A 26,585-nucleotide genomic window follows, 5' to 3' on the forward strand; every position below is an offset into this window, starting at 1 on the left:
GGCACCCGAGTGGGTGCTACACCATGTAGTACCCACACCCCTCCTGTGAGGGACCAATGTGCCTACTGTAAAGAATTAGGCCATTGGAAAAAGGAATGCCCCAGCAAAAAAAAAAAAAAAAAAAGCCTCAGGAGCAACCTTGCCCCACCCCAGAGGTTCTAGCACTCATTGATTGACTGGGCATGGGGATTTTCTCACTAGACACCCTAATCTTCCTTCCCCCTTCACATTGTGTGTGCTTTCTTAACTATTCCCCTGGCCCCCAGCTAGTCTCTTTTTGCTTTTAACTGGATAGACCCTGAGGGTGGGTATTCTGGCCAGTTAGGATGTGTCTGCCCCAGAGTTTCAAAAACTCCCCTACCCTCTTCTATGAGGCCCTCCATAAGGACCTTATGCCTTTCCGCAAATCCAACTCCTCTTGCTCTTGAATTCAGTATGTTGATGACCTGTTCTTTGCAGCACCTACTGAAAGCGCTTGTTTATCTGCCACCTCCAACCTTCTGTCTCTCTTGCAGTCTTTAGGTTACCGAGTTTCTTCTAAGAAAGCTCAAATCTGTTTATCTCAGGTCACCTATCTTGGTTACATTCTCTCAGGGGGCTCTCAATCCCTTTCCCCCTCCCGAATCCAAACCATTCTAGACAACCCCAAAGACTAAAAACAGGTTTCAGAATTTTGGGGTACAGTAGGTTACTGCCAGCTCTGGATTTGGGGTTTTACAGAAATTGTGAAAACTCTTTATTCTGCCACTCCTGGAGCTGTACCCCTTTCTTGGTCCGGCCCAGAGCACAAGGCTTTTGATACTCTTAAGGCCGCTTTGGCCTTAGCACCTGCCTTAGTCCTACCTGATATTTCCAAGCCTTTCCATCTTTTTGTTGCTGAATCTAATGGGGTGGCTAAAGGAGACCTCACCCAATCCCTGGGCCCCTGGCGCCACCCTGTAGCTTATTTTTCCAAACGTCTAGATTCAGTGGCTGCAGGTTGCCTCCAGGCCCTCAATGCAATGGCCCTCCTTGTTAAGGAAGCTGAAAAGCTTTCCTTGGGTCAGCCTCTTTCCATGTCCACCCCTCATTCTGTGGAGACTGTCCTCCATAGTGATCCTACCCACGGGCTCTCTAACTCCCCACTAACCCAATACCAGGCTCCCCTCCCAGATCAGCCTGGTCTAACTTTTTTAAAAATCTCTGTTCTTAACCCTGCTACTTTACTCCCTGACCCTGAACCTAGTCCACCCTCCCCCGCTGTCCATGATTGCCTTCAGGTCATTGATCAGGTCCAGGCTTTGAGACCTGATCTCATTGACACACCCCTGCAGAACCCTGACCTAATCCTCTTCACTGATGGCAGCAGTTTTGGGAACACAGGGATGCACAGGGCCGGTACAGCAGTAGTGTCCTCCCCATCTCTCTCGGTCGTATGGTCATCCCCCCTCCATCCTGGGTCCTCTGCCCAACTCGATGAGCTCACTGCTCTGACCCAGGCCCTCCGCCTCTCAGAGGGAAAGTCAGCTAACATTTACACAGATAGCTGGTATGCCTTTGCCACAGCTCACGTCCATGCTGCTATCTACCTGAACTCGGTCTCGACAGCAGCCAGCAAGGCTATGAAGAACCGGCCGAAATCCTATCTCTTCTTGACTCTTGTCTGGCTGCCCTCCCGCGTTTCCATTGTCCAGCCCATCAAGTGGGTGACACCCCAGAGGTGGTCGGAACCGGGTGTCAGATCTGGCCGCCCACCAAGCCGCTGTGTCTTCCCTGTCCCCAACTGCCTGCTCCCTGATGGAAACTCCCACTCTACCCATTTTCCCTCCTATTCTAAAACAGAAGATTCCTTTGCCCATCAATCAAAAGGGAAAAAGGAGGAGTCAGGTTGGTGGCTCCTCCCAGGAGACCGCCTCCTGGTCCCTGAGGCTCTGGGGAGGGAATGGATAAGGCTTTTACTTGAAAACTCACCTGGGGGAAAGAAAACTCAGTCTCCTTGAGAAGAAAGGTAGTATATTCCCCATCTAAATGAGCACCTGTACCTGTCTACCATTGTGAGTAGCTGTAAGGCATGTGCATGGGTAAATGCAAAACAAAAAAAACATATATATATATATTTTATATATATATATATATATATAAAACACCAGTGGGGGGCAGAGTAAGAGGATTACAGCCAGGGGAACACTTAGAGGTCGATTTCACTGAGATAAAACCACGTGTGCAGGGCTACAGGTATCTCCTAGTACTGATGGATACATTCTCTGGGTGGGTAGAAGCTTTCCTTGTGAAAAATGAAACAGCGCTAATGGTAGCAAAAAAACTTCTTAACAAAACTGTCCCTCGGTTTGGCCTCCCCATGAGAATTGGGTCAGATAATGGACCAGCATTTGTAGCCAAAATATCACAAGCAATAGGAAAAGCTTTAGGGATTACTTGGAAATTATACTGTGCATATCAGCCTCAGAGCTCCAGGCAGGTGGAGAGGAGAATAGGACTCTGAAGGAGTTTCTCACCAAGTTTGTCCTGGAAACCCAGGAATCCTGGGTCACCCTTCTGCCACTGGCCCTGCTCAGAAGCAGGTGCACTCTCCCAATAAATTAGGACTGACCCCATTTGAAATTATGTTTGGAAGACCACCACCCATTCTTCCTCTAATCCGAGACCTAAATGCTGAAATCACTAACTCTTCCCTCATCAAATTCCTACAGGGTCTGCAGGCGACTCAGAAAAAACTCCTACCCTCATTCCAAGCTGCCCTCCCAGTCCCAAGCTCAGCCTCAACATACTCGTTTCAACCTGGAGATTCCGAGCTGGTAAAGAAATTCACCGACACAGGTCTGGAGCCGAGGTAGAAGGTGCCATACGTTGTGACTCTCACTACACCCACTGCAGTCAAAGTGGACTCTATCCCTACCTAGTTCCATTATACCAGAGTGACTCCTGCTGTCACCTCAGAATGGAAAGCAGAAGTCCACGAGGACCCCCTAAAGCTAAGACTTACACAACCCTCTTCCTGATCCTCCTTTTATCTCCTTGCCACCCCCACAATCCCCATGCCCCCCAGGCCAATCTATACCTGGGTGGTAACCACAGGAAATGGACAATCCTGGACTTTCCAGAACCCAGAACACATACGGCTCCCCCTCAACTCCCTTCCCCCCCCCAAACTGGACTATTTGGGGGCCCACCAGCAGATGAAGGCTACCTGCTCTGTTCAGATACAGGATGCCCATGGGCCTGCACTTATGTCACAGCTTACCACGTCCCCTCTTCTAGCCCCAGTGCCTCCCTGTACTACAGGGCTGGCGGTATTGCGGGATCAGACCCATTGTTCGGAATACATACAATCGGTTTTGACCCCTGGCTACCCATGCTTTATCTCACCATTCAAAACCCCTCTGACCCCGCCTGGGGAGTCCCAGTCTCTCGGGTCCCGCGAATCTTAGCCCCTGAGGGGGAGGAGGAGGAGGAGGAGGAGGAGGAGGACGGGCAGGTGGGAAAGACAGTAGTAGTGCAGGCCCTCATCACTTCAAACCTCGATTATGGTAATAACCTACTGGTGGTCAGCCTGCCTCAAGTCTCTCCCCATTCAGCCATTAAAATGATTTTCCTAAAGCCCAGGTCCCATCATGTGACCACTCTACTCAAGAACCTCCAGGGTTTCCTGTGGCCTCTAGGATAAAATAAAAAATGTTCTGTTTGACATTCAAATCCCTTCATAACCTAAACCTAGTCCCTTCCTACCTTCCCAGTCTTCCACATTACTCCCCAGTATATACTCTGATTCATTGACACTGACTTCCTTGACTGTTCCACAAACAAGATACTCCATCTTTCAGCTTTCTGCATTTCTCTGGCTGTCCCTGCGCCTGGAATATTCTCATTCCTCCTCTCCAAGTACTGACCTCCAAAGGTTTTAAGTCCCAGTAAAAATCCCACCTCCTACAGAAAGCCTTCACCGACCTCTCCTAGTTCTAGTGCTTTCCTGTGTTATTTCTTATTTCTCCTATATATCACCTGCTTTGTATATATTTGTTTGTCTGTTATCTTCCTCCATTTGACTGTGTAAGCTCCTTGAAGGCAGGGACTATTTTTTCCTTTTTTTATATCCCCAGCACTTACCACAATTCCTGGCATTTAGCAGACATTTGATAAATGTTGATTGATTGATTAAACCAACTAATGGAGTGGGGTCTCAGTTCCAGCCTTCAAAATCCTATTTAATCCATAATATTGTATTAATAATAGTAACCTGGTAAAAAGGGGATTCTAAACAAACTTTGGAGCTGCAGAACCCACAAAAGGAAACAGAGAAGCTAACCTCCTGCTGAGGACAGCCTGGTAGGCCGGCAGGAAACTACCAGAGCACAGTTCTGGGAGCCAAACCCAGCCCCACCAAGGCTTTAGCCCCAGGGCGGGCCTGACCAGGCACTGGGACTCCAGATCAGCAGCAGCTGTGGCCATTTCCATATTTATCAACACATATATGCAAAGGACAAAGTGAGAAGTCAGTACAATCTGGACTTTGGGACCCAGTAAGTGGGAGTGCATGGCTTTTGCCCCCGGGGCGAGAAGCCACTGCAAAACCAGCACAGCCAGCCAGCACCACATGGCAGCTTCAGCTCCTGGCCAGCAGAGTGTAGGGGGAGAAAACAGCAGTCTGATGGGTAATCGTTCTTGCTTTAACCTGCTTGGATCTGGATTGCAGTCTACAGTGGAGGTCCTGGGGTGTGTGTCCAGCTTGCCAGAGCATGTGGAGGCCTCAGAGAAGGCACCCATCTAATACCTCCGGCAGCTGAGAAAACTCCAGCCTTTGGGACGAAAGCTCCCCTGTCTGATAGCAGAGTCCTACTGTGGCAAAAAGCCCAGGGGTCAAGTGACATGACCAGGCAAAGTAAACAAAGCAGACAGAAGATTCCAACATTAGACTCCTATTTTGGAGACAAAAAGGAACAAAGTATGGAAAAGGAGGAAGACAATGAGGTCAGAATTCCTTCACCAAAAGCTTCAAAGGAAAATACAAGCTGGTTACAGGCCACAGAGGACCTTAAGAAGCAGATAAGAGAAGTGGAGAAAAAATTGGGAAGAGAAATGAGAACAACGCAAGAAAATTATGAAATGAGAGTCAACAGCCTGACTGAGGAAAATAACACCTTAAAAAACAGACTAACTCAAATGGCAAAAGAGTCTCAAAAAGGCAATGAGGAGAAGAATGCCTTAAAAAGCTGAATTTGCCAGATGGAAAAAGAATCTCAAAAGCTCACTGAGGAGAATCATTGCTTCAGAATTACATTGGAGCAAATGGAAGCTAATGAAATCAAGATGCTGTTAAACAGATCCAAACAAATGAAAGAATAGAAGGCAATGTGAAATATCTCATGGGAAAAACCACTGACCTGGAAAATAGATCCAGGAGAGAGAATTTAAAAATTATTGGACTACCTGAAAGCCATGATCAAAGTAAGAACCTAGAAATCATCCTCCAGGAAGTTCTCAAAGAAAACTGCCCTGATGTTTTAGAACCAGAGGGTAAAATAGAGGTTGACAGAATCTACCGATCACCTCCTGAAAAAGATCCCAAAAAGAAAACTCCAAGGAACATTATAGCCAGGTTCCGGAATTCCCAGATTAAGGAGAGAATATTACAAGCAGCCAGGAAGAAACAATTTAAATATTGTGGAAACACAATCAGGATAACCCAGGATCTGGCAGCTTCTACATTGAGGCATCAAAGGGCTTGGAATATGATATTCTGGAGGTCAAAGGAGCTGGGATTGAAACCAAGAATCACCTACCCAGCAAAAGTGAATATCATGTTTCAGGGGAAAATATGGTCATTCAGTGGAATAGAGGACTTTCAAGCATTCTTGCTGAAAAAAACCAGAGTTGAATAGAAAATTTGACATTCAGATACAAGAAGCAAGAGAAGCATGAGAAGGTAAACAGGGAAAAGGAATCATAAGGAACTTATTAAAGTTGAACTATTTACATTCCTACATGGAAAAACAATAATTGTAACTTATGAAACCTTTCTCAGTTAGTTGAAGGGAATAAAAATATATAAATGTCTATATGTAAGGGTATATAGGCATATGAATACATATGTGAATGTGTGTATATATGTTTACAGGTATACATAGAGGGCACAGAACCAACTTAACAGGAAGGGATGATACTTAAAAGGTGAAATTAAGAGGTGAGAGAGGAATATAATGAGAGGAGATGGGGAGAGACAGAATGGGGTAAACTATCTCATATAGAAGAGGCAAGGGAAAATGGTTATAATGGAGGGGAAGAATAGGAAGGCAAAAAGGAATGGGTCAGCCTTATTCCCATTGAATTTGGCTTGAGGAGGGAATGACATACACACTAAATAGGGTATGTCACCCTATAGGAGAGTAGGGAGGAAGGGGATAAGAGGGGGCATTATGGAAGGGAGGGCAGGCTGGGGGGGAGGGATGTTGGAAGCACCCACTTTTGAAAAGGGACAGGATCAAAGTAGAGAATAGAACAAGTGGGAGGTGGGATAGAAGGAAATATAGTCAGTCTTTTACAATATATCTACTATGTTATTGTTTTGCATTAGCCACACATGTACAGCCTATACTGAACTGCTTATCTTCCCAGTAAGGATGGGTGACAAGGGAGGAAGGTAAAGAATCTGGAATTCAAAGTTTTAAAATCAAATGTTTAAATACATATATATATATATATATACACATATATATTGTTATTAATACTATTTTACATGTAATTGCGAAATAAGATATATAGGCACTGAGCCATAGAGATCCCCTGGAAAAGTCGAAAGGGGTATGGGAGGCAGCAGATTGGAGGAGGGGATATCCTATGGGACTGCTATTTTGGGGCAATGGGTAGGGGAAAAACGGGGAGAAAATTTGTAACTCAAAATCTGGCAGAAATGAATGATGTAAATCAGAAGTTAATAAAGCATTAGGAAAATAATACTTATAATAGTAACCTAAGATCTGGTTTTTGAGATAAGGAAACAGGAGAGAAGGTGGTGAGCAACAGGAAGAAGATTAGGAGGAGGATATTCCCCCACCTTTCCTACAGTCAATATTTTGAAATGAATGAAATGTGTCTCAGACTACTTTTCCCATCCCTTTCTCCACTCCTTTTTACCTCTTTGTGCCCTTTCTCCAAGTCCTAGGAGGCCAGGTGTCTCTCGCTCTAAATCTCCCACTATAACATCCCAGCCACTCCTGCTACCCAACAGTGTATTCCTTGTGGAAAATTTGTCTTCCTAACACTTCCCCTCCCCTCAATTCAAAATCCTATTTCCTAAGTGCTGAGATCTACTAAATGTTAGGGAGAAATAATGTAAATCTAATTAGTAATTATTCATAAATGACTAGTAGTCCCCTTAACCCATTTTAACCCAAATCAATTTTAATGAGTGGGATTGCTGGTCATAGAGGGAATTCTCTTCTTGAGAGTCTACCACCCCTCCCAAACAAAACAATTGTCCCTACTGTTCACAACTTCTAAATTTCATCCATTTTTGGACCAGTTTTGTTATCTAAAAGCTCTACCCTCAGGAGCAGCTAGGTAGTGCAGTGAATAGAGCACCAGCCCTGGAGTCGAGGACCTGAGTTCAAATCCAGCCTCAGACACAACACTTCCCAGCTATGTGACCTTGGACAAATCACTTAACCCCAATTGCCTTGCCTTCCCCCCTCCAAATAAATAAATGGATGAATAAATAAATAAATATAAGCTCTACCCTCCTTGATAACAGGTCCCAGAACAGAAAGAGAGAGCATTCTAGTGAGGTTTAAAGGTCCCAAAAGTGGAGGAAACTGGGCATTTTAAAGTTGGAAGTTGCTTTATAACACATAGATAATTTACCTTATTCTAACATGAAGAAGAGAACAAATGGCTTCCCTATAGAAGACACCCTAAATTCTGTCAGATAATTATGACTGTCACTTGATAATCATTTCCAGTTTGCAGAGGGAAATTAACAAACCTACAAAAAAGGAGGAATTTGTGATCTACTACTTCCTGCTGTTCTATCTGTTCTTTAAATGATACTTCCTCCAGAAGCCTTCCTTCTTTTATCTCTGAAGCCAGTAATGAGCCCTTTTCATTCATGTTTTTCATGACCCCCTCCCTCATTCAATATTTTGCTTTCAGTTTTCTTATGCACTTTGTAAGGGAGGTGGTATTGAAAGACTGGGACCTGAAAAGTCATTGATAAAGAACTCTCAGTCTCTAAAGCTCCTGAGATTTTTATAAGGATCAGATGAAATAATATTTGTAAAATGCCTAACATGGTTCCTGACATATAGTAAGTGCTATGTAAATGTTAGATATTATTGTCATTGGGAGGATTCAGGAAGATCTCCTCTTCCGGAGTTCAAATCAGACCTCAGATACTTATTAGCTGTGTGACCCTGGGCAAGTCACTTAACACTTTTTGCCACAATTTCCTCATTTGTAAAAGAAACTAGAGAAGAAAAACATTCCAGTATATTTCCCAAGAAAACCCCAAATGAGTCCATGAAGAATCAGACATGACAACAAAAAACAACAACAAACTTCGTATATCACCTAGGTATATTATGATGCTCTTTACAATGTTGGCTCTTACAAGTTTATTTAATAGAGTTGAATTGAATTCAACTGACTAGTTGGCACGATATAAATTTTGATACTGTATGTTTGTATTATTCCAGCTTGAGATAAGAGCCTTACAAATTCAATTGTTCCTTAATTTTATACAATTCCTGAGAAGCCCAGTGTAAACTGATTTTTAAATATTAATGTTTTAAATGCACTAGGGGGCCTCTTCAAGTGAACTGCAACATCAAGACTTTTATATACCAAAGAATTATTTTGTAAAATAAGTAAAGTTTATGGAAGTTAAAATTAAAACTTATGGAAGTTACTTTGTACACCTACATTTTCATATATCAGCCTTGCTTAAAAGTAGGATACATTCGTTGTAATTTGGGGGGAAGGAGGAAAGGCAAGACAATTGGGGTTATGTGACTTGTCCAAGGACACACAGTGTGTCAAGTGTCTGAGGCTGGATTTGAACTCAGGTCTCTGCCTCCAGGGCTGTACTCTATTCACTGTGCCCCCTAGCTGCCCCGATTGTAATTTTTTTTTTGTAACAAAATCATCAGGTGAAAAAGCAATCTATATTTGGCCAATAATGTTATACTGACATTCACAAGCATCTGCATCACCCCTTTCATCTTTTACCTATACTGCCTTTTCCTAGGAGAATACCAATATCTAATTAAATCAAAAGAACTGAAAAATTTCTCACAAACCACATGAAAATTGAATAAAAAATGAAGCCAAAGGAAAGGCAAAGTACATAAAGTTATTTCTAGGTCTACTACCTGAGTTTTATCACTAGCACTTCTATTTCTCAGCCTACCCTAATTTCTTTTAGGCCCAAGGGCAATTTTCTTCACTTACCAGGGAGATGAATCACTGTATTTTAAGGCAGACACTCCTATCTTTTTCCAGGTGTGTTATTCCAAATCAGGGTGGGTTCATCTTTGGGTGTGAGAGTTTAGATAAGAGATAAGTTTCCACTTTTCAGGCCAAGTTATCATTCCAGACAGAATGCAGATAGGATGGGCTCCATTTAACAAATGTGAGAACATTAACTCTCAAAAGAAAAAAAGGATTATTTTTCCCCCATAATTTTTTCTTAATCCTGACAGAGTGGATCATGGAGATTTGGTCAAAAGTTTGAGCTTTTGGGACCTGAATTTGTGTGTGTGTGTGTGTGTGTGTGTGTGTGTGTGTGTGTGTGTGTGAAATATGAGTACATGTAGACATTTTGTTATTGTTCAGTATTGTTGGACTCTTCATGACCCTGTGGACCAAAACATACCCATACAGTCCATGAGGTTTTCTTGGCAAAGATATAGGAGTAGTTTGCCATTTCCTTTTCCAGTGGATTGAAGCAAACTGAGGTTAAATGATTTGCCAAGGTCTCCATAGGTAATAAATGTCTGAGTCTGTATTTGAATTCAGGTCTTCCTGATTCCAAGCCTAGCACACTATCCACTGAGCCATCTAGCTGCCTAGATGTACCATAGATGTACCATAGAAAACACTAAATATTTTGGCAACCAATTGTCATTTTTAATGTAGAATATCAAATTTGCACATTTTTCCTCAGAAGTCTTTGATCAAGTCCTTCCAAATAAGCATAGTTAGCTACTAGGTTAAGGATTGGCAGTAGCTATATGTTCTTCAATGAAAATAACCTACGACCTTCAAATTACCACCAGCTTTACCTCAGCTCTTTGCTTTTAAGGGAAGGGGCCAATGTGGATGCACAGGGAATGCACCAACTAACCTAGGTTTTTTAAATTTGAAGACAGAAGATGAAAGCAAAGGCAGATAAAAGGGTAGATATGAGTATTGCAGGATCCTATAAAATTGGTATCAGGAGTGCTGAGCTGATGCAAGCAAATGGCAACAGAAAGGGATTGGAGTTTCAAAACTATATTGGGAAAGGTAAAGGGATCAAAGAAGAAAGCGGACAGTTACATCGGGTAGATGGGATGATGATAAATACTAGCAATAAAGAGAAGGCCAAATTATTCAAATCTTATTTTGATTCTGTTTTCTCCATCAAGGAGAATGACCTTTGCACTAGAAAGGACAGACAGAAATGAGTACGACAAGGTTGTACAGAGCATCTGTGGGAATGAGCCTATAGGGGTCATCTAAGGAAGCATGAACCAGGTTCCCCTAGAATTTTCCAGGGACTCCAAGGACAGGTGTGACCAGATTTTGAAGAGTCTGGTAAGAAAAATGAGAAGACAAATTAATCCTCACATTGGTCACTGAGTAGGAACAGCTATTGAATCAGTGGGTCTTTAATAGGGAGCAATCTACTTTCTGCCTTTTTTGTCTTCTTGCTTAGAGATCATGTCAGAGATGTTGAAAATGCTCCCACAATGACAGAGGAGGAGCAACCTTTTTGTCCACTGGGACAACGTGGTGACTGTTCCCATGTGATAACTAGAACAGGCTAAGTGAGCTGAACCTGAGCCTTGGGGTTCCTTACTGCTTTTCCATTTGGGGATTCCTTCTCTGAGCAAAGACTACTGAACAGTGATCCCCAAATGATAGGTATGTCTATCTCTGCAGCACCCAGATATTTCTAACTGAAGCCTGGAGCACACTTCCTTTGACAGCTGACATATTAACTAAGGAAGCTATCAACCAATATTTATTAAGCATCTACTTTGTAGTAGGCAATGTTCTAGTTGCCAGGGATACAAAGACAAAAATGGAATAGTTCCTGCCCTTAAGGAGCTTATATTCTATCATGATAGAATATAAGGTAAATGATACATACCAATGGGAGAAGAGGGGAGGGGAGGGAAGGACAGGGGAGGAGAGGACTTCAATTCCTGGGAAAATTCCAAAAGTGTTCATTAATGGTTCACCTAGCAAAGGAAGTGGTAATTACAAAGAGCCAGTTTGGTTTCATCAAGGACAGGTCATGCCAGAGTAATTTTATTTTCTTTTTCACAAGATTATTAAACTGGTGAGTGAGAAGATTGCTCTAGATAAACTTTACCTAGATTTTAGTAAAACATTTGGCAAAGAATATCATACTATTCTTATAAGACTATATGTGGTTTAAATGGTAATACAGTTAGATAGATGTGAACCTGGTTGAATGGTCCCAATCAGGGAGTAGTTGTTAAAGGTTCAATGACAACTTGGCAGTATGTTTCCAGTGGAGTACCTCAGGGATCTGTACTAGGTCCCATGATATTTAATGCAAAGTTAAATGTCATTGACTGGTATAAAGGCATAGAAAGCAAGTTGTCAATTTGCAGATGACACAAAGTTGAGAACAAAAGTCAACACTCTGGCAAATCAGGATTCAGAAAAATCTTAACAAAGTAGAACACTAGGATGAATCTAAAAAGATCAAATAATTGGAATAAATGTAAAATCTTACAGGTTCAAAAAATCAATTTCCCTAGTAGAAGATGGAGGAGATATTTAGGGAATGGTATGTCTGAAAAACACCTAGGGGTCTTAGTGGACTGCAAGTTCCAAATGAGTTAGCAGTGTAATGTGAAAGCTATAAAAGCTAATGTGATCTTAGTTACTTTAAGAGAGGTATTGCTTTTAGTAATAAGGAAGTTTGTAAATTTTCTTCTCTGGTCAGACCAGTCAGTCAATAAGCATTTAAGTACCACTTCTGTCAGGCTCATTTTTCACTAGCTACACTGCTTTTGGACTTCTTAACACTTTTCTATCATGTCTTGCTGCCACATGAAACTTGTCATTGGGAAATCCCATTATCTTGCAAGATTGAATCAACCCTGATACTCATATCTCATCAGTATTCACCTTGTGCCCCTCTGATAGGACCCTTTGACAATGGTGAAGGGCATTACACCTGTTTCATATGAGAACTGAAAGAATCAGGAAGTTTAGCTTGGAGAAAAGACAACCCCAAGATGGCTGTCTTCAGTTGACTGAAGAGCTATTATGTGGCAGAGAGATTAGATTTATTCTGTCTGCCTGGATGAGGCAAAACCAGGAACAACAGACAGGTAAATTTAGGTTGAATATAAATAAAACTGTGTAACAATTAGAACCATCCAAAAGTAAGATGGATTCCTCAGAAAATGTTGATTTCTCCCTCATTGGGGGTCTTTCAACAGAGGATTATTGACCATTTGTTGAGTATGTTATAGTCATACTGACCACTTGTTGGGTATACTTTGGGTATGGATTGTGACATATGCCCTCAAAGGTTCTTTATGAGCCTAAAATTCTGTAATTCTGGGGGAAATAATTGATTTTATGGTCAAGCTTTCATTCTATACTCAAAGGAATATGTTGTTAGCTCATCCATAGCTATCTGGAATAAATACTGCAGACTATATGCTATGTATCAACATGATTAGACAACATCAATGATAATTTTTCAATGATATCAGACTCAACTAAAATGAGGGGTCCTTAATGTATAGATAAGGATTCCTATAGGCTGCAGCATATTAACTTAATTTTTAAATGCAATGTTAGCTATCTTTTATTGCATTTTTATTTCTTTTATCAAATGTTTCCAAATTATATTTTAATCTGGTTCAGCTCACCTTTGGAAGCACTGAAAAGGGCCTACAGTCTGCATGTTTGACATTTCTGCTTTAAATTACAACTCAAGTGTCACCTCCTCCAAGTAGCCTCTTTAAATCAGATTCTTAATATCTGGGATATGCATTAAATACCTCTGACATTCTAATGAAGCCTTCAGACCCTTTCTTAGAATACTGCTTTTAAATATATAAAAAAATGCAAATGTCTACAAAAGAAATTTAAAATGGATATGGTTTCAAAGATAAAAAAAAAACTCCACGGACTTCAGCTAAGAAGACCTGTCTTAAACTCTAGTCAGTATTGGCTCTTCCCCCTCAGACCGTACCTAGGACTTTGAACCTCTCCTCTGCACTTGCCTTATATTATTTTGTTATTAAAATCTCCAAGATGACACAGACTATCTAAACTTTTATCTTCAGCTTCTTAACTCTACCATCACCTAGTATATAATATGCTGGACACAGTAGGTGCTCCATATTAATAAATAACTTGACAGTTATTGTTTGTCCTTCATTCTTGAAGAGGACCAATGACATCAGGAAGGTGATGACTTGCAAGTGAATCTGATTTAAGTGAGCTAGGGCTGTGCAAAGTGACCAGCCTCCGGAATCATCTCAGTCCAGGGGCATAATGTAGAACAGGATGACTGGAGATGGCCCCGGGTGCAGTGAGAAACCTTGACTTTTTTAAGCTGCGGTCTTTCCCAGGCCTCAGTTTATCTGAGGCAAAGCCCATTCAGTGATTAAGGGTAGGTAGGAAATGAAGCAAAAAGTGGCTTCTTTTACCTGGCAAAAAAAAAAAAATCAATCTGGAAGGGAGAGACCCTCAGGATTTCTGGCCAAAACAGAAACAATTGCTATTTACACTTACTCTGAGCCATCAAAACCCAAACAATGACCACGTGAGACTTGGGCTGGGAAAAAAGACTTAGAGGTGACAAGGTTTTATTCAGAATGATAGTTATTTACTAACAGAAATGGGGTAGGGGAAAAGCAGATTTAAGGGAAAGATAAACTGCTCAGCTTCAGAAATATGTAGTTTTACACAATAATAGGACAGATGGGTGGAGATGTCCAGAAGACAGTTGGTTTTGTAGGCCTGAACCTCAGAGTTACTATTATAGACCTGAAGGTCCTTTGCATAGGAGTGATCTTTAAAGTCATAGACAAAATAACCAAGGCATGGAAAGGACAGAAGATGAAGGGAGACAGGCAGTAATTTACACTTACCATTAACTAGGCACTGTGCTAGGAGAATTTACAAATATTATTTCATTTGATCCTTACAGCAATTTTGGAAAGCGGATGCTATGATCATTCCCATTTTCTAGCTGAGGAAACTGAGGCAAACAGAGATTGACTTGCCCAGGGCCACATATTAGTAAATGTCTGAGATCAGATTTGAACTCACCCTTACTCCAAGTCCAGAGATTCATCCAATGTGCAACCTAGGAGTCTCTGCCTATTTGTAATCAGAAAATGACTGAAGGCACATGCTTGGGGGACAACAATACTTAGAAGGTTGGAAAAAAAAGAACCACTAAATATGATTCGTTATTGGTGGACCAACTAATGCAAACAACCATTATGGAAAGCAATTTGGAATTACACACAAAACTTACTAGCCAGTGAATGCCCTTTGACCCAGTTATGTTAGTGCTAAACCCATACCCAAAAGAGATGAAACAAAAAGGAAATGGTCCTATATGTACAAAAATAGCAGTTCTTTTTGTGGTGACAATAAACTAGAAACTAAGGGGACACCTGTCAACTGGATGAACAATGACTGAACAAATTGCGGTATATGAATGTGGTGGAATACCATTAGGCTAAAAGAAATGAAGAAATAGATGATTTCAAAGAGTCACAGAAAGACTTGCATATACTGAGATGCTGAGTGAAGAAAGACTAACCAGAAAGACAAATTAAACCATAACAACTTTGAGGACTTTAGAAATTGAAACAGAATGAAATGAGCAGAACCAGAGAACAATTTCTACAATAACAACTATCCTGTAAACACAAACAGTTTTGAAAGCTGTAAGCACTGATCTATAGAATGACCATTCATGACACCAGAGGGCTGAAAATAAAGCATGCTATCCACCACCTAACAAAGATGTGATGGATTTAGAGTGCAGAATGAGGATTTGGGGTTTTTTGCTTTTGTATTTCCACAACCGATTGACTATGATTATTAATTTAGTATAAGGAATTTGTTCTTTTCTCTTCAATGAGATAGTATGGTTAGGATGGAAAGAAAATAAATTTCTATTGATTAAAAAAATGAAACCCTAGCATTGGCCCTGGACTCAGGAAGACCTGAGTTCAAATCTGGCCTCAGACACAACACAAAAACTAGCCATGTGACCTAAGGGAAGTCACTTAACACCAGGTGCCCTCCAAAAAAAAAAATGAAACCCTAATAAAAAAAAAAAAAAAACTATGTGTTTTAGGAGAGTGACAAAATAAACAAGTTTATGACTGGGAAAAAAAAAGATTATCTGCTCTTTTCTATGGTTTCTTACCACCAAATACAGACTTATGCAGGTAGACACCTAAAGAGATGAAGTTCTAACCACTTACTAAGTATAAACTGAAATCTATCAATCTTATTCTATGAACTAATGCTAACCTTCCCATCTATTGATATAATTTGGCCATGTTTACTATACATGTCTTCTTGATCAGTACTATTTATTTTTTTTGCAAGTTTGTTGTTGTTGTTTTTTTTTTTAATAAAGCAATCGGGGTTAAGTAACTTGCTCAAGGTTACACGGCCAGTTATTATTTCTGGGTGTGGTGCTAAGTATCTGAGCCCGGATTTGGTCCAGGTCATCCCAACACTGGAGCCAGTGCTCTTACTGGCTGAGCCACCTGGCCACCCCTAAGCAATTGGGGTTAAGTAACTTGCTCAAGGTTACATGGCCAGGTGTTTCTGGGTGGGTGCTAAGTGTCTGAGCAGGGATTTGATCCCCAGGTCTTTTCAACACTGGAGCTGGTGCTCTTACTCGCTGTGCTACCTGGCCGCCCCTTTTTTTACAAGTTTTAAAGGAAAAGTAAGCAGTGCCAATTTTTTTTAATCATTTTACTCAGCTTAATAAGTAATTATTCAAATGCTGGAATAGAACAGTAATCTCTTATACATAAATACATTATTATTAGAAAGAGTTTTATTCTCCTAGTGCAGGGTTGGTTACCAAAATGGCAACTTGAAAATTGATCCAGCCACCCCATTAGCCAAGACCTTCAGTCCTGATGTCAAGAACTGTAGAAAATATTCCTAAAACATTCATTAGAAAAGCTTGGGGATGAGAAAATAAATTGTAAATCTTCACTTAGTTTAATACATGCTGTTCCATGTGTTACTGTCCCACATTGCACTGAAATCCAAGAAGCAGATATAATTAGAGATGATCAAAGAGATGCATAATCACTTTCTTCATTCAGTTCCACTATCTTTCAGTTAAGATAGAAGCTGGATTCTGTTTCTAACTATATCCTTATGTGCATTGATTTACTGGAAAATTATTTCTTTTAAAAAAATTAATCTCTAAACAGTCCTGTAATCACACATTTCAGCTGCCTATATATTGTATTGCTCTATGCAAATATTAATTTAAAAATCTTCTGTGTAGAGCTCTATAGTTATATATCAAAACAGCTAGAGTTGTTACGACTTAGTTGATCAAGGTAAAGATTTGGGTTAATCAAAAGATTATCTAACTAGAGTTTTAAAATGTTAGAAAGACATTCATTTTCTTCATTCTCACCACCAATTATTTGGAAATCTTATTTTTAAGTTATTATGTACATGCTATAAGCTTTTTGGGTACTGTGGGTATTGATCACCAATTTTTAAAGATAAACCAATGTGTGCAAACTTCACCTTCACACACACAAAATAGAACAAAGGTTCTTTAACCTTTTTGGTGTCATAAACCCCTTTGGAGCTCTAGTGAAGCTTATAGAGTCCTTAGAATAGTACATAGATTGGTTTCAGTTGTCTCCAACTCTTTTAACCCCATTTGAGGTTTTCTTGGCAAAAATACTGGTGTGATTTGCCATTTCCTTCTCCAACTCATTTTCACAGTGAGGAAAAAGAGGCAAACAGGATTAAGTGACTTGCCCAGGATCACACAGGTAGTAAGTGTATGAGGCCAAATTTGAACTCAAATCTTCCTGACTCCTGGCCTGGAGCTCTATCCAGTGTGTCACCTGGCTGCCCCTTCTTAGAACAATGTCTTCAAATACATAATAAAATCCGTAAGATTAGAAAGTAAACAATTTATATTGAAATAGAATTATCAAATTTTCTTAAAAGCAAGTTCATGGACCTCAGGTTAAAAACTTCTAAACTAGAGGGTGAGAGTCCTAAGAAAATGCTATAAAACTCATTTCTTCCATACTAGACACTATTTTTTGTTTCCCAACACTAAGATCTGCTTTAACCTGAAAGTTCAATTTTTCTCTCTGACCCTTATGTCTAAGAGCTACTGGATCAAACAGGTAGCTAACAAGGAAGCAAAACAAAGGCAGAGTGACTATTAGCTATTGAGCTCTAAAAACCACACAAATGTTGCAAACATTGGCAAGATGCAGTAAAAGACAAACCAAGTCTCTATAAATCTATTTTATATAAATCACAAATGATTTAAAAGTACCCAAGTTATTAATATGGAATAAGTCTGAGTTGTTATTAAATTCCTGACTCAAATGTAATTTATAAACAGGGGGGATATAAAACAATGTGGAGAAGGTAGAAAAAAAGTAATAAAAAAGACAAGTAAACTGTAGAAACAAACATTTCTTCTTTCAGTTAGAAAAAATAATCAATTATATGCAATGTAGTTAGATTTTTAACTTTTTTTATCCATTCCCCATTTCCTCATGTAAAATGTAAAATACATTTTAAAAGAGTTTTAACATAAAGGCAAATTATAATCTCTGCACCTAGAGACAGTAATCAAACTGGTAGCTACAAAATTTCTGAATACAAAATAGTATGGTTTCCTAGGGTCCATTGGCTAAAACCCAAGTAGATCCGTCAAATACCCATTTAATTTACCTTGTAGTGAAAAGTGGAGATCATCAATGCCAGAAGAAAGCTGTTCATCTTTGGTAGGAAGCATAGGCCCAGATGCCATTCTTTAATGCTATGGAGATTATATCATGTTCCTCTCAGTTAAAGAAGCAATCTGAAAGGAAAAGCGGGGGAGGGGAGGGAGATGCGTTAGTAATCTCACAGTTCAGAATGTCTAGTAAAAAAATATGCACTACCAAATAAGCAAGAGAAAAACCTCCTATCTGGAAGAAACATTTTTTTTTCTCTTAAGATGTTTCCTTAGTTTATATGGGGAAAGTGGCTACACCTTCTTTTTATAATAATAATAATCCACTTTTTGCCCTATGACTGAATTCATGTTCCCTGGAATTGCTGGCAGAACTCCCAAAAGAACTAGAATGTGGATTCTGAAATGACTTGTCATGAGAAGGAAACACCAGCAATTAGAAAGATTCAAGTAGGTTTTTCAAGGGAAGTGATGTTGACATCAGCTGATAATATCTTTGGCTATTTTGGTTCTGTTTCCATTTCAAGGATTTTCTTTAAAACACTGTATCTCACTGAATTCGTTTCTTGCTCAGTAGCTGTTATAAGGCATTGGAAACAATAGAAGCAGAGCCTGGAGAGCTTGGGAAACAAATGTTTCAGACAAAACAGTTCTCCTGGGTCTTTTTGCTCCTCTTCCCAAGGCCTTCTTTTCTCTATTTGCATGTTCTTTTCCCTCGAAGACTAATCTCATCTTTAAATTAGTGTCAAATAATCTACTCCTCCCCACCCTGCCCCATATGATCAGTTCTGATGCATAACTTCATATACATGAAGTCAGTATTTATTATTCAGGAGGCAGGAATTAAAACACTTCTTCAGATACTAAGCAGAACGGAACCACTGAAATGTCTAATTGGCCATTTTCAATAATAAATGAGAAAAGTTATGTGTAATGATAATTATAATTTATATTATAAATATTATTACAAATAATAATAACATTGCACCCACAGAATTTGGGTTAATTAATTTTAACTTCTTTTATCCATTCCCCATTTCCTCCATACATTTAAAATTAATTAAAAATTAAGTATGTTTCTAAAAGTTAGAACAGCAGTGTGATGTAATGAATCATATCTCACCTCTAACACATATGGGACTATGTGACAGTGGGCAAATCATTTAATCTCTCAATACCCTGGGGCAATGCCCTAAATTGCAGACCAAGTGGTGACCTGCATTGATTGGTAGAGGGAATAGTTTTCTCAATGGGAGTTCCCTATACCATAGAGCAAAACAAAGAAAAAAGTTAGGTTTCATCATTAGATGTGCTCAGGGGTAATTAAAATTCTAAAGAACATTTTCTGCAAGCTGTTAGGTAGTAATGGGTACATAATATAAGAGAATGTAAGCACTGAGGATTGGGTCCTTCTAAAAGTAGGGACTGTTAAGAAATGCCTATTGAACAGAATTAAACAGGGAAGATGAGGTTTTTTTTAAGCTTTATTTATTTTGTTTTCAGACATTTATTTTTTGAAGAAAATGTTAAAAATCCAAACTACTAACAAGAACATATCTTAAATTCAGTGGGGTATTTTGTTTTACTGTAACTTGTATTTAAATTGAACATTTAAATGGTATGTTATTATTGTTTAGTAACATCAGAGTTGAATTAAGCATTAAAATACTAATTAATATTCCTTGATATCAAATACTACTATTATTAAAGGTCACCAATCATTGAAATTTCACTTTAAGAGGCGGCTAGGTGGTGCAGTGAGTAAAGCACCGGCCCCAGAGTCGGGAGGACCCGAGTTCAGTTCCAGCCTCAGACACTTAACACACACACAAATACTAGCCTTGTAACCTTGGGCAAGTTACTTAACCCCAACTGCCCTCCAAAAGGTGCCAAAAAAAAAAAAAAAAGAAATTTCACTTTAAGAAAAAAAGTATACCATGAGTTATTTTGGGGGGTTGGGGTTTTTTTGGGGGGCGGGGGTTCTTTCTTTCTAAACTAAGTTTCCCTATCTTGTCCAAGGCTGGAAAGGCAGTGACCACTACTTGCTAATTAGCATGGAAACTTTGACCTGCTCCAATTCTGACCTGGACCAATTTGCCCTTCCTTAGGCAGTTTAGTGCCCCCTCCATTCCAGGAACTCACTATATTGGTACCAACTTAGTGTGGACATTTAATCATTTTTAGACCTGTTACAGTTGGAACTGCCAAACTCAAGCAATCTGCCAGCCTCAGTAGCAGGGACTACAGACATTCAGCACACCAAAACTGGCCAGCGTATCATTAATAGTGGGCCCTAGATAAGGATCATAATGCCAACCTTTTATCCTAAGTTCCTTAAAACAACATAAAGAAACAAACCAGGGAGAAGGTTTTCATTTTATTTGTGCTTCATCTTCTTCAAAGAAATTAAGAATTTTACAGAAAAACCTACTTATATAGTTTCTCACAAGATCAAGAAACTTTTCTCAGCAGGGCTTATATGTTAGTTTTCCTGATGATAGAATAGAATTCATTTTTCTGTGTAAATTGTAAGACACAAATAAAATTACATGTCTGCAATTTTAAAGCAATATGCTAAGGAAGTTTTTGCTTCTTGACCTTCAACCAACGGAACTTTACTATCACACAGATCATTAAAAAACAATTCTTATTGAGAAAGATATCAAAAGTAAGAGTAAATTGTAAATGGCTGAAAGCAACTGGAAGTGGCACGTTTAAAATTAAGATCTCAGCCTCAGTAGAATTATGTATCTAAAAGCCATGCTGCAGAAGACATGAGAATCTAATTATAGCTGATCAAGCTATCTTTGATGACTTGGTATTTCTCTACAATAATTGTTTCTGGTGTTCGAATGTAGGGACAGAAATGAGTCGACCTCTCCATAGCATATGGCAACATATAAGGTCTATAAAAAACTAGCAGAGGATAGCAATTGAAAATTTTGTGAGGTTTCCCAAAACTATGACTAGAGAGACTAAAGGGGCAGTAGAAAGAGGAAGGTAGACACTTAACATTAGTCACAGGGCTACTCTAATCACCTAAAATCCCCAAAGGACTATCCTAATTACTTGTGCTCCTTGAGTCCTTTGAGAAATGTCATTCTGAAAGTGAAGAATAATGGGGGCCGCTTCCTTATACAGAAATAATGGCTCCCTCTATTTACTCATGGTAAATGAGGCTCTGACAGCTTTACTTCTCTTTTTGAAATAAAAGTTCACCACAATACACTAAGTTGCTATAAACTGCAGAGTCTGAATTACAATAGATCTTGTAGTTAACATATCCTATTGTTTAAAACTGAGTCGACCAAGAAGCTCTTACTGATTTCAAGATCAAAAGGGTTAATCTGCATTGTTGTATTTAACAGAATCCAGGGAAAATATGGTATAAATTTATAGCATGAACTACTTTGAAACAAATGTGGTTAGCTTATACAATATGATTTGATAGACTTGTAATTTTTTGAAACCCGGGAAAACTCCTATGTTTCTGTTTTTACAGAGAAAATATCATTTGGGGTTATGATTGAAATATATGCATTTTTCAAGCTTGACAATGTAGGAAAAGTGGGCCTGGAATACAGGAAGTATGCATTTTCATATCAGTTTCTCTATCTTTTTGTTATATGAATTCTTAAGCCTTCATTATGAAGGTGATAATGTGTAAAGACTGACTTAATGCCTCAAAGTTTCTGAGATTCACAGAAATTTATAGAAAAAAAATTTGAAAGCAACATTTTCTTGGTTATGTGGGCTTTCAACAAGTCCTTCACAATCTAAAAGTATTAGGGGAAAAAATAATGTTCATGGAAATAAAGATCACATCTTTTGTACTCAAAGGATAATTAGGAGATGACAAAAGCTAGGAGACATTCTATTTTGATGTTTTTCAGACATGTCTTTAATATGATGATTAAAATGGTTTTTAAGCAATTATAGCTTCATTCATTGAGAGCCCTTCCTTGTTAATTTTCCTACTTTTTTTTTCTTTAGAGCAATTGGGGTTAAGTTACTTGCTCAAGGTTACACGGCCAGTTATTTCTGGGTGGGTGCTGAGTGTCTGAGCACGGGATTCGATCCCAGGTCATCCCAGCACTGGAGCCGGTGCTCTTACTGGCTGTGCTACCTGGCCGCCCCAATTTTCCTACTTTTCTACACTGTTGTACCTGGTTTTCCCATCCCCCTACTGCAGCCCTCCCTCAGGGAAGTGAGCAGACCGCCAGGTCAGTTCCACCCTCCTCCAACAGATGTCCGGATGTCCACCTTTACCCAGTCAGCCCACCTCCACAGAGGTGGGCGGGCTTCTGGGTCAGGGAGCCTTGGCCCCAGAGGATATTTCAAGGTGTGTACTGACCAATCACCGTTCTGAGCCTCTATAAGTTTCTGCTTGTGTAATACCTAACCGTTGACCGAGAGGTATCTCTTTAAAAGCTGACACCTTGTCTGTGCAGACTCACTGCTCAATTTGGGACTGACCCCGAACAGTTCTGTGGAAAATAAAATCCACTTCAAATTTTACTCTCAGGGGTCTCTTTTGTCTCACTCCTTTGGCACAATAGCATCACTGTTATTTACAATCCACCCAGCACTTCAGGAGGGTTTCTATCCTTTAGCGACGGCCCCTAAGTGAAAACAATGAACTTGTCCTAGCAATAAATACACTGTTATTATTATTTGATATACTCAAAAGGCCTCAAAACAAAAAGTTTGTGATATTTGTGCAAGTCACTTCTAGATGTTTTTATGATTTTTTTCTAATAATCATTTTACAAGATGAATAGGGACCATTCCAAGCATCTCTGTAGGACTGCTCCAGATCTTATTAAAGTTGCCAAACAATAACAAAAAACAACAAAGCAGAACTCAAAAAGCACACCTATCCAATACTGTTTAGTATAAGAACAATAACAAAAAACAACAAAGCAGAACTCAAAAAGCACACCTATCCAATACTGTTTAGTATAAGAACAATAACAAAAAAGACTCTTAAAAACTTCTAAGGGCATTATTTTTCAACTGTGCATTAGATCATAATAAAAAAAAAAAAAGAAAAAGAAAAATAACCTAATGATTATAGCTTTCACTGCTCTCTATTTCAGCCTCACCACAAGCTGAGAGGCAGTGCAGCTGAGGAAAATGAAGTTCAAAAAGATCAAATGACTTGCCCAAGGTCACATCACTACTAAGTGGCAAAACCAGGATTATAGATCAGGTTTTCTGGATTCCTGTTGGATAAGGATTTGACTAGATGTCCACTGAGGTTCCATCCAACTCTAAAATCCTGTGATTCTATAATTATACCACTTCAACTTTGGACAAGCAAGAAGAGGTTAAATTATGTTCATTAATTTGAGAAAATAGGAAAGTACACTTGTAAAAATATTTCCAATAATTATTATTTTTTTTAAATTTGCTGCCCAAAGGATTTTGCTTAATTTTTCTGAAAAAAAAAAAACAGTACATGTAGTTTGTAATATTCAATCAATGAATATCCATATACAGCATACTGTAATGGCAAGAAATAATGGTTTTGAAATCAGGAAAAAAATAAGTTTGAAACTTGCCTCAGATACTAGCTGTGGGACACTAGGCAAATTTCTTAATCTCTCTCAATCTCAGTGTTCTGACCTGTAAAATAGAAGAAATGATAACATATATCTAAGTGGGTTATTATAAGGATCAAATCAGCTAATATGTGCAAAGTGCTTTTAAAATGTTAGTTATTATATAAAATGCTAGAAATTGGGTGTATTTTGTAGAAAGAGACATATTCGATAAAGAATTGTTTCTAATGCTTGGACTAAATAATTTTCAGATATCAAAGAACCACAGGATTTAACATTAGAAATTATTTTAGACACCATCCTGTCCAACTCCCTTATTTTATAGATGTGGAGCAGTGGTATCCTGAAACCAGCTCTAACCTCCTGATGGTTAAAAAAAAAATTATGTTAAAGTCAATTATTAAATCTTCAGTGTCAGCATTTGCACCTCAGAACTCAGATGATGAAAAAAATCAAAGCTTGATTTGTTTTTTTAATTGTTTAAACTTAAGAAAGTGATGATGAAAATGTTAATAATTCATATCATACTTAAAGGGAAAACAAATAAAAATTTGTTTTTCAGATAACTGTTTGTTGAACATTTGCAAGCACACCCCTGAAACCCAAAGCACTGGAAATAAATGTCTGAGATGTTATTTTGACTCCAAATCTAGCCCAGTTCCCACTGCACCATGCTGCTTTTTGAATTCAAGTATATACAGGAATCACCAAATCATATAGATATTTTTTCAGTTTTAAACTAAAAGCATCTTGTATAGCCTCTGAGGGAGGGGAAAGAGAAATGATACTGAAGGAAATTAGAATGATGTAAAAAAAAAAGAAATCAATAAAACTTATTTTTAAAATGAAGTATTGATTTGATGATGTAATTTGTAACATCCTCACTAAATAAGCAAACAAAAAGTAGATAAAAAGGAGATTTAACTTAAAACTGTAAGCCGCAAGGCGAAATGTATCGGGTTTGACTCACTCAGAAAGACGCGGGTTTAAATTCCTTCTCTGACATTTACTAGCTGTGGAACCAAAGGCAAGTCACTTAATTCTCTGTACCAATTCCCCAACCTAGGATTTGGAAATAATAACACCTATAGTATGTATTTCATAGGTGTATGAGGCTCAAATGAGAAAATATATGTAGAAGGCTTGTTTTGTGAGAACCTTCTGAGCAATTCAAAGTTAACAGCAATGTATTTCTAGAACTGGTTTATCATTTACACTTAAGGGCCCCAGTTAAGGGGAGGGAAATCCTTCAGAAATATGTCAAACACATTATAAACATGAGGACTATCAACCTTCAGTGTAAATTCAAACAACATGTGGGGGAAAAAAGCAGTGGGTAACCTTTTGAAAGACTGGCTCTTTCAAGTCCTATGTTTATTCTTAAAAATCATATGATTATTACAAGTGTTTATAATGCCTCCCAAAAGCTGACTGGGGAAAAGAAATCAGGAACACCACAGAAAAAGCAGGAAATCTATGGAGGCATAGCCAGGAGCATGCTAGTAAATGTTTAACAACTGACTCTCCCAGGAGAAAAAACGTACCCATGATACACTTTAAAGTTTAACATTGTTAAACTGCATGGTTAACATTTTTCTATTACTTTCTTAAGTCTAAATGATTAAAACAATATATCAAGCCCTGATTTGTCACGTTTACTGATTTCCCAGGTATCAATGCTCACACTGGAAATTTACCAAAGAGTTGGTAAGAGCTAGCTCCAGCACACTGCTACAATTAAATATTTCCCAGCATCCTTGAGGTACCTTTTCTCTTTGCCCTTGAAGTAACTTTCAGTCCATTATTCCATTCTGTTCCCTCCATGTGACCAGAAACAGAGTATTTTAAGAATGGAAGCCCTCATTTGAGCAGGTGACCCTCAGCCACCTGCTGCTTATGGTACCTGCCATGACAACAAAACTGTTGTGGTTCCAGCCAAGTTGAATAACATAACAGACAAGCTGAGCAGAACCTGACAAACTCTACTGATCATGGTAGAGATCTGGCTAAGAACCAGAGCAAAGGCATTCAGGAAGTAATGCTGACCAGCAACCTGAGAACTGACTGGAGAGAGACAGAACAGGACTGGAAGCTGCCCTGAACCCCCAACCATTCTGAGATGACCCTGTGAGAGAACAATTCCAAAGCCCAATGCTTCCCTATTTTCTCTAATTGCTACTGGTAGAACTGATCTTAGTGAATTACAAACATAAAACACCAATGACATAGATCTGGATTTTTTATTTTTTTTTAATGACCCACCAAAATATATATTTGATACTGACAGGCAAACAATGCAGATCTTATAATGACTCCAATCCACATCTTTAAATAAGAAAATGACAATGTTTGCTAACAATGCTAAAATATTTTACATGATGGTGAAGTAATACATGTAAATGCAAAAGTTCATAGATGAATATTTTTTAAAAGCATGTTGTGGGTATACATGAACCAGATACACACTTGGAAGCATTAACAACCTACAGAAAAGTAAATGTAAATTCATTAACCAGGTAGAGAGTGTGTTAAATGATTTGGCTATTAAATCATATTACCCTTACTAAATTACTAATAAATGCTATTAGTAATAATAACATTTATATAGTGCTTTGAGGTCTACAAAGTTCTTAACATATGTTATCTCCCTTGATCCTCACAACAATCCTGTGAGGTAGGTGCTATTATTATTCCCATTTTATAGATGAGGAAACTAAGGCTGAAAGAAGTTAAAGTGACCTGCCCAGGGTCACATAGCTAGTAAGTGTTTGAGACCATACTTGAATTCAGTCTTCCTGACTCTACCTACAGTACTCTAGCCACTATGCCATCCAGTT

The 26,585-nt window shown here is 38.9% G+C and overlaps 1 protein-coding gene across 1 annotated transcript in view; it reads right to left on the bottom strand.

Annotated features, from left to right (window-relative positions):
• Positions 1-26,585, bottom strand: part of SYNE2 (spectrin repeat containing nuclear envelope protein 2) — a 493,787-nt gene that overhangs the window by 417,103 nt on the left and 50,099 nt on the right. The window contains exon 2 of the mRNA XM_069091728.1: positions 18,181-18,310. Coding sequence (XP_068947829.1) covers positions 18,181-18,259 — 79 coding nt within the window. The 5' untranslated portion in view covers positions 18,260-18,310. The remainder of the gene's footprint in view (positions 1-18,180; positions 18,311-26,585) is intronic.

Source organism: Petaurus breviceps, unplaced genomic scaffold (genome assembly GCF_028583685.1).
Source record: "Petaurus breviceps papuanus isolate PSGF00001 unplaced genomic scaffold, PetGlider_PUasm1.0 189, whole genome shotgun sequence".
NCBI lineage: Eukaryota > Metazoa > Chordata > Mammalia > Diprotodontia > Petauridae > Petaurus > Petaurus breviceps.